The 13,794-nt window shown below is 38.6% G+C and overlaps 1 protein-coding gene across 3 annotated transcripts in view; it reads left to right on the top strand.

Moving 5' to 3' along the window:
* The first annotated feature begins 710 nt into the window (after positions 1 to 710).
* Positions 711 to 13,794, top strand: part of NEPRO (nucleolus and neural progenitor protein) — a 25,319-nt gene continuing 12,235 nt past the window's right edge. For all 3 annotated transcript variants that reach the window (XM_023517821.1, XM_023517820.1, XM_003797698.3), the window contains exons 1-8: positions 711 to 888; positions 2,475 to 2,629; positions 6,317 to 6,396; positions 6,744 to 6,875; positions 7,318 to 7,395; positions 8,710 to 9,071; positions 9,382 to 9,443; positions 11,380 to 11,639. In XM_023517821.1, coding sequence (XP_023373589.1) covers positions 786 to 888; positions 2,475 to 2,629; positions 6,317 to 6,396; positions 6,744 to 6,875; positions 7,318 to 7,395; positions 8,710 to 9,071; positions 9,382 to 9,443; positions 11,380 to 11,639 — 1,232 coding nt within the window. In that variant the 5' untranslated portion in view covers positions 711 to 785. The remainder of the gene's footprint in view (positions 889 to 2,474; positions 2,630 to 6,316; positions 6,397 to 6,743; positions 6,876 to 7,317; positions 7,396 to 8,709; positions 9,072 to 9,381; positions 9,444 to 11,379; positions 11,640 to 13,794) is intronic.

Raw genomic sequence — 13,794 nt, 5'->3', positions numbered from 1 at the left:
AATCAGAACCTTGGCAGTCTGTTTCCAAAACCCACTAACTGCTTCTCCAATCCATTATGGTGGCAGCCTTCCTTTAAGTAACATCCTTTAAGGGCATCACACGAACTATTAGGTACTAATGAAGTAAGCATCAGCAGAACTTGGAATATTATCTTCGACACTGATGGAGGATGGAAGTGATGGATAGTCAGAGGACTTCCTTGTTTCTTTGATGTGATCTCGGTTTTGCTGTTGTACAAGGTATGAAAAAGCCTTCTTTAACTACTCAAATCAAATCACTCTTCTTTACACATTGCACACCTTGGCACAAGCCTCTTAATTTCATATCTTCTTTTTCCCTCTTTGTCTGAGGCAGAGCTGGGGGCCAACTCCATTATGGGCCGCAGTTTCCATAGCTGTAAAATGCCTCGAGGTAGTTCCAAATTTGGTTGTACCTCCGAATTCCCTAGGGATAAGCTTAACCAAAATGTGAATTCCTCACCCCATTCTCAGATATTCTGATTAAACAGTACCGAGATTGGGCTTTTCCTCCAAAACTCTTCCCGTTCATTCTGACTGGCCTCTGGGTTTTGAAAACCAGGGTATCCACGACTATCCGGGTCCATTGAACTGTACTTGTGCGCAGGTCTCCGCGATCTACTACTGTCCAGCTCTCCTCCCGCCCGGCTGCTGGCCACGCCCCTGCCACGCCCCGCCACGCCCCCGCATATCATCGCCCCTCCTTCGGCCGCTAGACTCGGTCTCGCCCAGCCCTGCCCTTCCTACGCTCTCTCCCGCTTCGCAAGATGGCTGAGGTTCTGCCAGGCCTGGAGCCGTGGAACCGCGTGAGGATCCCTAAGGCGGGGAGCCGCAGCGTGGTGGCAGTGAAGAACGCCGACGCGGCCCTGGGTGAGCGGGGCGCCGGGGGAGTGGGACAGGCGCTCCCGGGCAAGGCCAGAAACCGGTCCGCGCACGTGGGGTGGGGGCGGGACTTCCTGAACCCTGGGGACGCTGGGACCCGGCGCGGGGCGCGACGGGGCCGAGAGGGTTCTGGGGCTTGTCAGTGTGCGCGAGAACTTGGCAGGACCTCTTGCGTAGCGCTCTTTTTCTACGCTCGCAGTGCAACGCGGGGCTGGCTCCCGTGTTGAAGGACCAAGACCCAGCCCTGCGCCAGGAGGGCAGACGCAACTGTAGCCAGGCAACCCTGGGAACCTTGTACTCCCTCGGGCCACGCTGACTCCTGTCCAGGGGGGACGGAGGACGTCACCTAAGCACTCTGAACTGCAGTCTTTATGGACTCCTTATTTGTAAAGTGGGGCGAGCCCTTCCTAACGGCCTTCGCTCCAATGTGGGGGGATCTAGTGACGTGATTGAGAAGAGAGCGCTCAGTAAACTAGAGTGTTTCAGCAGGGTACAGTGGATGACACTGCTGCTATTAGGCAGTAGGGCTCAGTAGATAGGAGCGTGGCTCAGGAACCAGATTGTCTGGATTTGAATCCTAGCCTTTCCCTTTGCTAGAACTTGGGGGAGTTATTGAACGTTTCTTTGTTTCAGTGATTTTCAAATGGGGATTAAAAGTAATACCTGCCAGATAGGATTATTAAGGAGTATAAAAGAGTTGATGTTACAGAGAAAGCATTTGGAACGCTGCCTGGTGTGGTAAATTAAACACTCTATGATAGCTGTTAATATTAAATGTAATACTTAGGTCGTCTCATCTCCTTTCCCGTCCATCCTATGAAGTTTGGAGATTAGTGGTATCCTTTCCTCTACTCAGAATTCAACAGAATTCCTTTTAAGCATGGGAGATTCACCCACTCATTTCAAGCAGCTCATTCTGCTTCAGATAGTTGGGACATTAAGAAAATTCTGTATGTGTAGAAACTTGTCTTTGCATTACACCCGGAGTACCCTTATAGCCCTAGGTAGCACAATAACTGTCTTCTACTAAGCAGTTTTTAATATGAGGAAACATCTGCTGAGCACTCAGGGTTCAGTTAGGCATTCATCAAATAATATAATTTCCAGTTGCCATGGTAGTTTCTCTTTTCTGACTATATTCTAGTCTTTCTTAAAGTAGTATCCAAATGCAGAACCTTTGAAGACTGGAGTTTTTCATTCTGTCTTGCTTATGTGCATATCAAACTGGGGGATTTAGAGAAGTAGATAACATGTGCCCCATCTTCAGGTACTTAAAGTCTTAAGGGACTGTAAAGCATTCATATTAAGGGTTTGTTAAGCCGTGATAAAATGCAATGTGAAGATGGACACTCTTATTTAACAGATGTTCTCTTAATGATTTCTGGGACTCTTTATCACCTAACCATTTTTCAACTTAGAATCCTTAATCATGTACTTAAGAGTTGAGGCTGATTACATTAATTTGTTTTCAGTTCCTTTAAATCAAGGAAAGATGCTTCTTATAGGGTTTTTTTGAATGTTATATACTTAATGTAGAAATACAAACTGAGTTTTGTTAAATGTCTCTGCTCTAGATCTTTGCATTGCAGCTGTAATTAAAGAATGCCACCTTCTCACACTGTCACTGAAGAGCCAAACCTTAGATGCAGAAACAGATGTTTTATGCGCTGTCCTCTACAGCAATCACAACAGAATGGGCCGCCACAAACCCCATTTGGCTCTCAAACAGGTGAGGAGAAAGCCCTGTGTTTGAGACCCAACCTGTTTACTTGGAAAAGTAGATCAGACTGCCACTTAGCATTTTGTTATTGATAGAAATATCAGTAAATTACTGTGATTTATAGGTCCAAAGCCCACATGTAACTGTGGGCTTCTTTTGTATTTCCTGAAAGCGTTTCAAAAAATTTTTGTTAAAAATAAGTATGTTTAATTTTTTCGTAGTAGTGTTCTAGTGGGTAAATAAAAATTTTCATCATTATATGGCATCATTTGCCCAGTTCAAAGAGTGATTTGATCAAGACTGAATGTTAGACATTAATAAACAATATCCTAAGCCTTATAAAAATGTTAAAATTATAAAAAGAACAGAGATGTGGCTTATTTGTTGTGGGGTACATAATCTGATCAGTGGTATTTTGGAGTACATGAGTAAGTAGCAAGTTGTGGTAGAAAGTGGTTTGGGGTAAATTTTGGGGCTTAAGTCAAAATTGGGCACTCCAGTTCAGGGACTATACCACAGAGTAGAGCCTTTTAAGCTGGCTTCTTTGTATGTTCATTTATTCATTAACTTTATTCTGCAATTTCTTTTTTTTTTTTTTTTTTGAGACAGGGTCTCTGTCACCCCAGCTAGAGTATAGTGGTGTTATCGTAGATCACTGCAACCTCAAACTCCTGGGCTCTGTTGATCCTTCAGCTTCCTGAATAATTGGGACTGCAGGTACCTGCCACTACTCCCTGCTGATTTTTCTATTTTTTGTAACAGAAGAGGTTTCACTCTAGCTCAGGCTGGTCTCTAGCAGAACTCTGGCCTCAGGCAATCCTCCTGATTCAGCCTCCCAGATGCCAGGATTATGGGTGTGAGCCACAGTGCTTGGCATCTGCAAATATTTTTTAGAAGTCCAGTGGACTGTGGATTGTGTGACAGAGCCACCTTGCAAGTATTTTTTAACTTTCTATGTTCAAAATATAGAACAGGTGTGAAAAAGATATCTTGCAACCTTATGGCCTAGTGTTTTCTAGTTAATATTCCATCCTTGTTACTTACTGCAAAAAAGATGAAGATTTCTTCATCAGAGAAAGTTCCTGGGATTGTGGTCTTTCCCTAAGTTTTCTTATCGAGGGTAGCTATTATTTCTTCTTTTTTTTTCTTTTGAAACAGAGTGTCCCCTTATTGCCCTCAGTAGAGTGCTGTGGTGTCATAGCTCACAGTAACCTCAAATTCTTAGCCTGAAGAGATCCCTTTGCCTCAGCCTCCTGAGTAGCTGGGAGTACAGGTGCCCACTCCAACACCTAGCTATTTTTAGAGGTGGGGTCTCATTCTTGCTCAGGCAATTCTCCAACTCATGAGTTTAGGCAATTCACCTGCTTCGGCCTCCCAGAGTGCTAGGATTACAGGCGTGAGCCACTGCCACGGGCCAGCAGCTTTTATTTCTGTCTTTTAATCCAAAGCAAACTCGTTTAGTCTGAGACTGAATGTGTTTCTTCTCCTACCTTCCCAGTTGTGAATAATCACCCAGGTCATAGAAATTTGGTGTTCTCTTGTGTCTGTTTTCTCATTTCATGTAGTTCTCTCGTCTAGTCAGTAAGTCAAAACCTCCTCTGCATCTGGTCTCTTCTTCAGTTGTGGGTGCCATTTTCTTTTTAGATCCTGTCAACTTAAAATTGTAATAGTGTCCTAACAGATGTTTTCCCCTCTAGTCTCCCTGCACCCTTGCATAGTCTGTATACCCAAAGCAGGTTAATCCTAAAACACAACTTTGATTTTAATGGTTCTCCTTTGTGTACTGAGTAAAGACTGAACTCCTTAGCTTGCCTTACAAGATCTAGTATGATCTGGCCTCTTTGGTATTGTTAACTCTTGACTTTTCTATTACCTTTGGATATCTTATATTCCAGTCAGTCTGAACTTAACAAAATTACATGTTCTCTGTGTTTGTTCCCTCTTCTGAAGTTTTGCTCCTCTGATCCTGTAGGTTCAGGATACCTAGGCTTTTCACATCTGCCTATTAGAGGCCTTTTCATATAATAGGTACTGTTTCAAGCCTTCCCAATAGTGATAATCTTCTTTCCAAAGTGTAACATGAGTGTATATAATGGTAATCCCATTTTAAGTTACATTTTTTATTTTTCTGATTATTAGTGAAGTTGAGTTCCTTTCTATTTCAGCCCCTCTTTGTACTTCTCTTGTACCATTTAATATGTCTGGTGTGGTACAGTTATTTATTGTGGATTTGTTTTACATTCCCTATGATTCCTTAGAGAGGGAACATGTCTCATGATGTTCTTGCTGCTACAGCGGCTATTACCACTATTACTACTGTCTTATATCTGTTCAACATTTCACAGTTTACAGAAAGCATTCATATACTTCAGTATTTTTTTTTCTGTATTCAAAAGCCAGATACTAGAATTATCTTCTCTAGAATTAGCACAGAAAATCATCTTGATTCCTTTTCTGTGTGATAATTCTTTGAGTATATGCAGACTGTTCTTGTGTTGTTTCATGTCTTCTTTCTTTTCTAATACTCTCAAGGGTTTTTTTTTTTTCTTCTCTTTTTGGAAGTTAGTATGTTTTCCAAATGTTTTGTCATGTTGGCTTGTTAATACCTTTCAAAGGATTGTGTCCAGACTTAAAAATGAAAAAGATAGGAGCTGACCCTAGAGAATTTATAAATTCTTCCCTCCATTTAGTACTGTGTACGTAGGTCTGGCAAGATATTCTTGTTGCCCGTATCAGCGACCATCTAGATCTTTATATCCCTCATAGTTTGGGTGTGGTCCCATGCAAGGCTTTTGTATAGTATTTCTTAACTATGAAAAAATTCATACTGCTTTTTGTGTGATGCATGCCTCCTATCTTTTTTTTTTTTTTTTAATAACACTATTGAGTGCCAACTCAGCACCGTTCTAAGAACTGGGTTCAAGTGGTCAGCAAAATGGACAAATACCCTTGTGGAGCTTACATTATACAGAGGGTGCCATGTATATACATTTTCTGTAGTTAAGGGAGAAAGGTGATGAATCAGTCAGTGGTGGTAGGTCAGGTGGTGATAAGTGCTGTGAAGAAAAATAAGGCAGAGGAGGGGAGAATGCTGAGGGGATTGAAATTTTAAATAGGGTCTGTTTTTTCATATTTGAGTAAATATTTTGTATACCTTATTTTTACCATTAGATTTTTAGCAACTGGAGATTGGAAGATACCTTATTAACCATTTTACCTCCCAGCATGCCTTGCATGTAGTACTCGGTACTTGCATGTACTCGGTATACATTTTAGTGACTAATTTAGTCACTTTTTTCACCTCTGCTCTGTGGTCCTTACAGACTGTTGAAATTTAGTAGTTAAAGAATTACTGTCTTGTTTTATAGTTTCACTATTGTCTCATCAAAATTACAGTCTTGAGAATAATTTTATGCTCATTTTGATCTCCTTTACAGCGTCAAGCACGTTGTGGCATATAGTAATTTCTTTGTTTTTACCTAATTTGAACAGTTTGTTTGGCTGGATAAATTCCAGATTTGTAACCAGAAATAATTATGTGGGCTTTGGATTTCTTTACCCTTAAAAAGATAAGTGTTCTGTGGTATTTGACATATTTCCATACTAATAATGTGGATCTCTTTGCTTTCCTGGTCATACACATTGATCCTGTCTGTACTGTGCGCATACGGATTTGAGTTGCTCTTTTTCCTTCAGGTTGAACAATGTTTAAAACGTTTGAAAAACATGAATTTGGAGGATTCCATTCAAGACTTGTCTGAGTTGTTTTCTTCTAAGTAAGTGGGCCATTTGCTTTGTGATGTGATAGGCTGAGAACTTAATGTCTTCTTATGATCTATCTTCCTTTGGACTTTTCTGTGTGTAGTGTTGGAATATAACCAATTATATTTCAGCTGTACAAATTTTATTATTGTAAGGGGTACTTGATATGGTAATAATTTTCCCTCTGTTGGCCTATGTGATACTGAAATCTGCATCATTATAGGTTACATTGAAACATCAGTCAGTTGTTATTAAGTTTAATTACTTCAGATTGAGCTGAAAGCAAGTCTTTACTTGAAAACCACTTTAGTTATGCTTTGTGTTTAAAATGAAAGTAATCTGCTTTTCTGTTTTTGTCAAGTGAAAACCAGCCTGTAGCTACCAAAGTGTGTGTCATCCCCAGCCAGCCAGTGGTGGAGTTTGTGCTGATGAAGATTTTGGGGGCCTGCAAGTTGTTACTCCGCTTGTTAGACTGCTGCTGCAAGGCATTTCTGTATCCTTGGATCTACTGAAACACTTTCTTTTGAGTTGGAATTGTCTGGCTAGATTTAACAGTATTTTTCTTTGAAATCTAGGCCTTTCTAGTAGTTATAACCTGTGGGAATCCTTAAAATTGTGCTTCTTGGATAGCTTTTGTTAGGAATTACCTGATGGGGTCATTATGCCAGAGACTGCCTTTCTCTGTCTAGCATTGACAGCTATTATAGAAATTCTTAATCTTAGAAACGAAACCTTAGAAACTAAAATTAATAATGGGAACACTAACAGAGTATATATTACCATATTTTAAAATTTTTATTTCTTAAATGGAACTGATTTTAAGGCTTTCATCCCTTCAAGAGAATCACTTTACTTCCAATATATTTCTTCCTTCATAATTGTAACTTACACATCTTACTTTGGTTTTGTTTTCCCACCTTAAATTGACTTTCCAGCTTGACTGTGAAACATCTAGGTTTGCAGGAGTTTATTATTTTAAACCTTGTGATGATTGGGCTGGTGAGCAGGTTGCGGTATGTACATACCTTTGATATCCTTCATTTCTTTTTCTCTCTCTACCTTAGCCTAGGTTCCTTAGTACTAGTTTTTATATTTGTTTTCCTATGGGTTGCTAAAGGTATGAGAGTTCTGTTTCTTCATTTGATCAGAGTTTATTTGCAGTAAATTTGGAAGTTGAATGCTAATAGTTATGTCAAAGGATTCATACCTAAATCTATGAACTCAACGCTGAACAACTAAAAACAAATTTATTCCTAGTATTAGGAACTGGATAATAAAATATTGATGGCAGTAGTCATATTAGAATGAGTCATTTAAATGATGGTATTTCTAGGCCAGCTATGTCACTTTCTTTTTGCCACTTGGTTTCTAATTTTAAATGGCAATGAGAAAAATAATTTTGGACATTCCCTATGTACTTTTAACTCTTCTTTCCACCTGAAATACCACACTGCTTTTCGGGGGCATATTTAGTTGATGTTTTGTGTCACTGTATAATGGGAAACTGATATGATGGATAATTAGGATAATTAGACTCAAAATCTGCCCATATTTTAAAGAAGGAGACCTTTTGTGGGCCATTTCAAATAATTAGGATCATTAGCTGTAATTTGGATGTAAGGAAACAAAACAAACAGCAAAAATGTAGAAAAGTTTTCTGCCTTTGGAGATTGGAAACCTTGCTTTGACAGCATAACCTGGATATCTTGAATACTATTTCTGATCATCTTGCTTTTTATTCTGTTTATTTTTAGAAGTAACATGAAAATAGCTTTAATTTTTGCCAATGACAACATGCTTATTTCAAGAATTAAGAAAAATAGAAAGATGTGAAGAATCTGAAATGCCTGAAATCTCTCCATCTAGATCAGGAGTCCTCAAACTTTTTAAACAGGAGGCCAGTTCAGTGTCCCTCAGACCATTGGAGGGCCGGACTGCAGGCCTGGGACGAGTCGGTTGCTAAGCAGGACAGGCAGCGGTGGCAGAAACACCCAGCGGGCTGGATAAATGTCCTAGATGGGCTGCATGTGGCCTGCGGGTCGTAGTTTGAGGACGACTGATCTTGATGAAAGCACATTTAAGATTTTGATGTGCATCCTTTGACATATCTCTCCATATAGTACTTTGTTTTTGAGTAAATTTTATATTTGGACTTTTCTGTTTGGGCTGGATTAATCCAGCTGTTTCTAAGTATATGAGCTATAGTATTTATCCATAGTGGCAGAACTTGATAGCCATTTATTTTCACCTTTGAATCTTGTAGTTTATTATGTAATCTGCAAATTGTAATTACTGGCTAATTCATGAGCTCCTGTTGCTTTCTCTAGGGTTCTCTATAAAGGTGTTTTAAAAAGATTGATTTCTTTATATGAGCCCTTGTTTGGATTGCTTCAAGAAGTCTCTAGGATTCAACCAATGCCGTACTTCAAAGATTTTATCTTTCCTTCTGATATTGCTGAATTTCTAGGACAGTCCTATTTTGAAGTCTTTAAGGAAAAATTGCCTACAGCTTTTGCAGCTAAAGGAGTGACTAAATTGTTAAATAAATTATTTTTAACAAATGAGCAATCACCAAGGTTCAGTGAAGAAACCTTACTTGGCATTGCAAAAAAAGCTAAACATACGAAGATCAACATACAGAATAATATTGATCTTGGACAGCCTGTAAAGAATAGGAAAGTCTTCAAAGGTAATTTGCTTTGATACTCTTAAAAAAGTCTGTTGAAAATATGATATAATCATGTGCTATGTAGAAAGAAATTCAATATCTCCCTTAATTTTAACCCATGTTGATTATTTTGAGACAGGTATAGTAATACCCATATTTTCTAAGATTGAGCACTTAAAAAGTTGTTTGTTTGTATAGTAGTTTCATTGTTCTGTGCTTGCTTCACTCCAGTTGGTACTAAATTGGCAAGAAATGTCACGTGCTTAATGATTTAAAGATTTGAAAATAGTATGCCTAAGTTTTTTTGTCTATGATTTTTACATGTCCACAGACAGGTCATCAGAATTTGATGTGAAGACTTACTGCAAACACCTGAAAAACAAAGTTACTCAGGTTTGTCTTGATGAATTCAATATAGCTTATGATTTCTGCTAATTTGTAGAGACTGCTACTTACCAAGGGCAGGAAATTTTCTCTTTTTATTCTCAGTTTTAAGCTCATTGCCCTTTTAGTTCCCAGTGTGTGCTTCTAAATGAAGGGGGAGAGGAATTTTTAATACATTGTTAATTTACTTAATAGAATGCCTTCAGAAATGTTTCAGTAGGAGTTTCTCTACAATCTTACAGTGACTGTAAAATCCATCTTGTAAGTATGGATTCAGCTGAAGCTTAGAGTATGCAGATGATTTGAATCCTGACTTTGGTTGGTACTGTGTGACCCTCTGTCAGTTTCCTGACCTCTGCATATCTCTACTTTGTAATAAAAGTATGTACCTCATGGGATTGTGCCAGTTTTAATGCATATCATGTGTTCAGCAGAGTCTGGAGTATGGTAAGCATTTAATTGTTAGACATTATTAGTTACCGTCATCATTTTTGCATCATCATCATCATTTGTTGTGAGGGTGTTCTATTCCTTTATTCTTGTTGAGGTTCAAGCTTTAACATGACTTAAACTTTGTAAATTGTTTGTTTTGGTCCTAACAACAGATAAGGATGTCAGTGTCACCATTTCACTCTGTAACTTTTTTGTTATCTTATGTCTTTGCAAAATACTTTTATTCTATTTTGTTTAGGAATTCTCAATCATTTGTAGTACTTTCTTGAATTTTTATAAGGATTATAGCATGTAGTGATAGAATGAGTTCAGAGGGAGGAATAATGGTAGTAGCTAATACTTCCTATGCCAGGCATTATTTTAAAATAAATGCTTTATATGAACTAACTCATGTGATTATCACAAAAGCTCTGAGGTAGGTGCCCTTATTACTGTTTTCATATTTCAGATGAGGAAACTGAGGCATAGAGAGGCCCAAACCACACAGTGATAAGTGGCAGAGCTGGAATTTGAATGAAGGCAGTTTGGTTTCATACTCTCTGTTCTTGACTGTTACACTTGTCCCCGAAATATTTTTTTCAACTGTGTCTCAAGGAGAACTATGGCACTCTGTGCTCCTTGAAATTTCTGCAGCCTTTCCACTTGTTTGTGAGGTGGTTTTGAAGCTGGTATTGAAGCTGATTGGTGAGCGTCCTTCTAATTCAAGGTTAATTACTACCATGTTTTTAGCAATCAGCACTAATGCTAAATGCCCTAGAAGCAAACTACTTTTTATTGATCACTGGACATAAACCATTGATGGGCCGCTACTGTTAGGATTTCTTTTTAAGTTCCTTTTGAGTGTGATAAATTTGGAAGAAGATAAGACAGAAGCAGACCTGGAAGATAGCATATTTTCATAAGGAAAAATTGAAAGTTAGGAAAATTCAAACTTGATAGAGTTGAAGAAATAAAGATGCCTTGTCAGGTGATAGTTGGAGGAGAATTGGGAATGTTGCTCAGCTGAGCATTTTTCACGTGTTCAGCAATCATTAACTGATTAATAGGCCTACTGCACGGTGCTGTATGAGGCCCCATGTCCTACCTGTAATATTTATGACTCATCATTGAGGAGGTTTGCTCAGGGTATGGAAATAAGTGAAAAACAAGTTGTGGTGGTTTAGAGGAAAAAAGTGTGACTTTTTCCCCCCTCATAGGCTTTCACTAATATTTAATCAGGTGGAATTTTATTCTTGTTTGTTAGATAAGTCTGTTGGAATACCTTGTTTGTGTCTGGGGTCAATCTTACACACCTGCAATTGGGATCTTTTTTTAGCACAAAAGGGATAAAAAAAACTTGTGATAGGGCAGTGGATTAAAAATTTAAGCCTTTTAAAGACAAAAGCAAAGCTCTGTGCAAAAAAACCTTTTGAGTGTGAGCCAGCTTTCCTTGTTGTCATACATTTGTAAGTAACACATTCAATATTTTTGTTTTTATTTTTTCACATTTCAGGAGGCCAATTTTGAGTTTAAATGTTCTCAGTCCAAACTAAAGACAACCAAACATTCTTCTCAGAAAGTGATAGGAACTCCTTGTGTCAAAAGTTTTGTGCAAAGATTCCGAGAGGCTGAGTCTTTCGTACAACTTTCTGAAGAAATCCAAATGGCACTTATTTGGTGCAGGAGGAAAAAACTAAAGGCTCAGGCCACATTTTTGGGGAATAAACTTCTTAAAAGTAACCGACTTAAACATGTAGAAGCTCAAGGTAATAGGTAAGTATATTACAAAAATTATATTCCTTTACATTTTCTGTTGTCATTTAGAGCAAAAGTGTATATACTCAGGTCACTTTTCTTTAAAATGGGATATCTAGCAGCCCTAGAGGGGCTAAAAGTGAGATCTATTCAAGCTACAACTTCATTTGCTGCTTTTGTTACAAGGGCAAAGCTGCATGGTTGGGAGGAAGAAAACAAACTTAGATTAATTGGACTTACTCATTTATACTCTTCATCATTCCCACTTGTCCATTCAGAAAGGGTTAAGAATGAATGTCTGTGGTGGCAGATGTGGTGGTGCATGACAGTAGTCCTAGCTACCTAGGAGGATCACCAAAGCCTAGAGTTCAAATCCAGTCTGGGCAATGAAGTCTTTGGTGTGCAAAGTCTTGGATACAACTGCATAAGAAGACTTAGTCCACGGGGAGCTTACACTTCAGTACAGTGGAATGAGGGTTTAAGAGGAACCTTCTATAAGGCCCACACCACACTGCCAGCGTCAGGGTTAGGTATACTATTCATAGTAGCTGGACTCTCCATGGTTTGACCTTGTATTCCTGTGACTCTCAACACTCATAGAACCGTTTAAGGATGATTATCTTTGCATATAAGCCAGTGTTACATGAAGCATTACATGGAATGAGACATTAAGACATTTTGGGGCTTTATATTTTTATTGAAAAAATAACAGATGCTGAAGGTAACAGTTCCAAACAGATGGTTCCTTATTCTATCTTCACAGAGGCCTTTACTGTTAAACTTTTTTTTTTTTCAGACAGTCTCAGTCTTTTGCCCTGGGTAGAGTGCCATGGCATCATAGCTTATAGCAAACGCAAACTCTTGGGCTTGAGTAATCCTCTTGCTTCAGCCTCCAGAGTAGCTGGGACAACAGGTGCCCCCAACTACACCTAATTTTTCTGTTATAAGTAGACACAGGGTCTCACTCTTGCTTAGGCTAGTCTTGAACTCCTGAGCTCAAGCAGACCGCCCACCTTGACCTCCCAGAGTGCTAGGATTACAGGCATGAGCCACCACACTGGGCCTGTACCTATTAATTTTTATGTATTCTTCAGGAAACATCCTGTGCAATGTAGTATAATTTTTTATTTCTAGTTGCATAATAGATCTGTTCAAGGTTTTATAATGGTTCCTATGGATGTACCACTTTACCTGTCAAACATTTGTTAAACTTTCTTTTAAAATTTATGGAAAAATATTGTTTTAGAAGAAAATCTTGGTATACAGTGAAGATTTTGTAACAAGTTTTAATTTTTTAAAGGCCATAGGAAAAGTTCTTGAATATTTTTCAAAGGGATGGATTGCTTGAGGGTTTTTTTTATAGTGAGGTCATTTAAAGGCCTGTAGCTATCTAAAAGTACCCTATTCTGTAGGTGTAAACAGCCTGAAATAGAGAGAGGTGTTCTGTTTAAAAGTGGGTTTAAAGTCAGGGGTAGATGAGGCAGAGATGACATGATGGTTTAATTAGAGGGTAACTGGTTAAGCCATTTTTCTGTACTTTCCTAAATACAGTGTATTTTCACATTGCTCTGTTTTGCTTTTTCATTAATATATTTGTATCATAGTCCACTTTGAAACTTAAAGTTAACAGTACTGGATGTAGGCAGTATTATCCCCATTTATAGATGAGGAAATGGAGAATTTTGCTCAGGCTGTTAGAACTGGATGCTAGAACTCCATACAGTCTTCTGATTCCTGTTTTCATTCATTCCGTTGACATGAGAAAATGGTGTAGAAATAGATCAGTTACTTCATGATAACGAATTATCTATTTAAAAAGGAAGAGGAGGGAGTAGGTAGGATAAGGAGTACAGAGTTGTACCAGTCTTGAAATCTGACTATCAGAAATAGGCAATTGAGTAAGGCACTGATGAACCTTGTGGCAGTGTATCATATTCAGAAGCAAAACATCTAAAATGACCAGTTGTTTGAATTCTGGATTTCCAAACTTGATGACATGGTATGAATCACAATTAAGGTAGCTAGCTCAAGGTTGTCACTTTATCTATGCCAGAAACTCTATCTTTTCATTCTTTTATAATCCCCCCTTCACTTTTATTCCCTTCTCCTTGTTCATTTCCTGCCACAATACAGAGAGTTTCCATTTGTCATGTGTCCGCATTTCCCTCCTGTT

Source organism: Otolemur garnettii, unplaced genomic scaffold, assembly GCF_000181295.1.
Source record: "Otolemur garnettii isolate 467f Iridium unplaced genomic scaffold, OtoGar3 scaffold00122, whole genome shotgun sequence".
Taxonomy (NCBI): Eukaryota; Metazoa; Chordata; class Mammalia; order Primates; family Galagidae; genus Otolemur; species Otolemur garnettii.
Note: the sequence above shows the minus strand (reverse complement) of the source record. Positions and strands in the feature narration are given on the sequence as shown.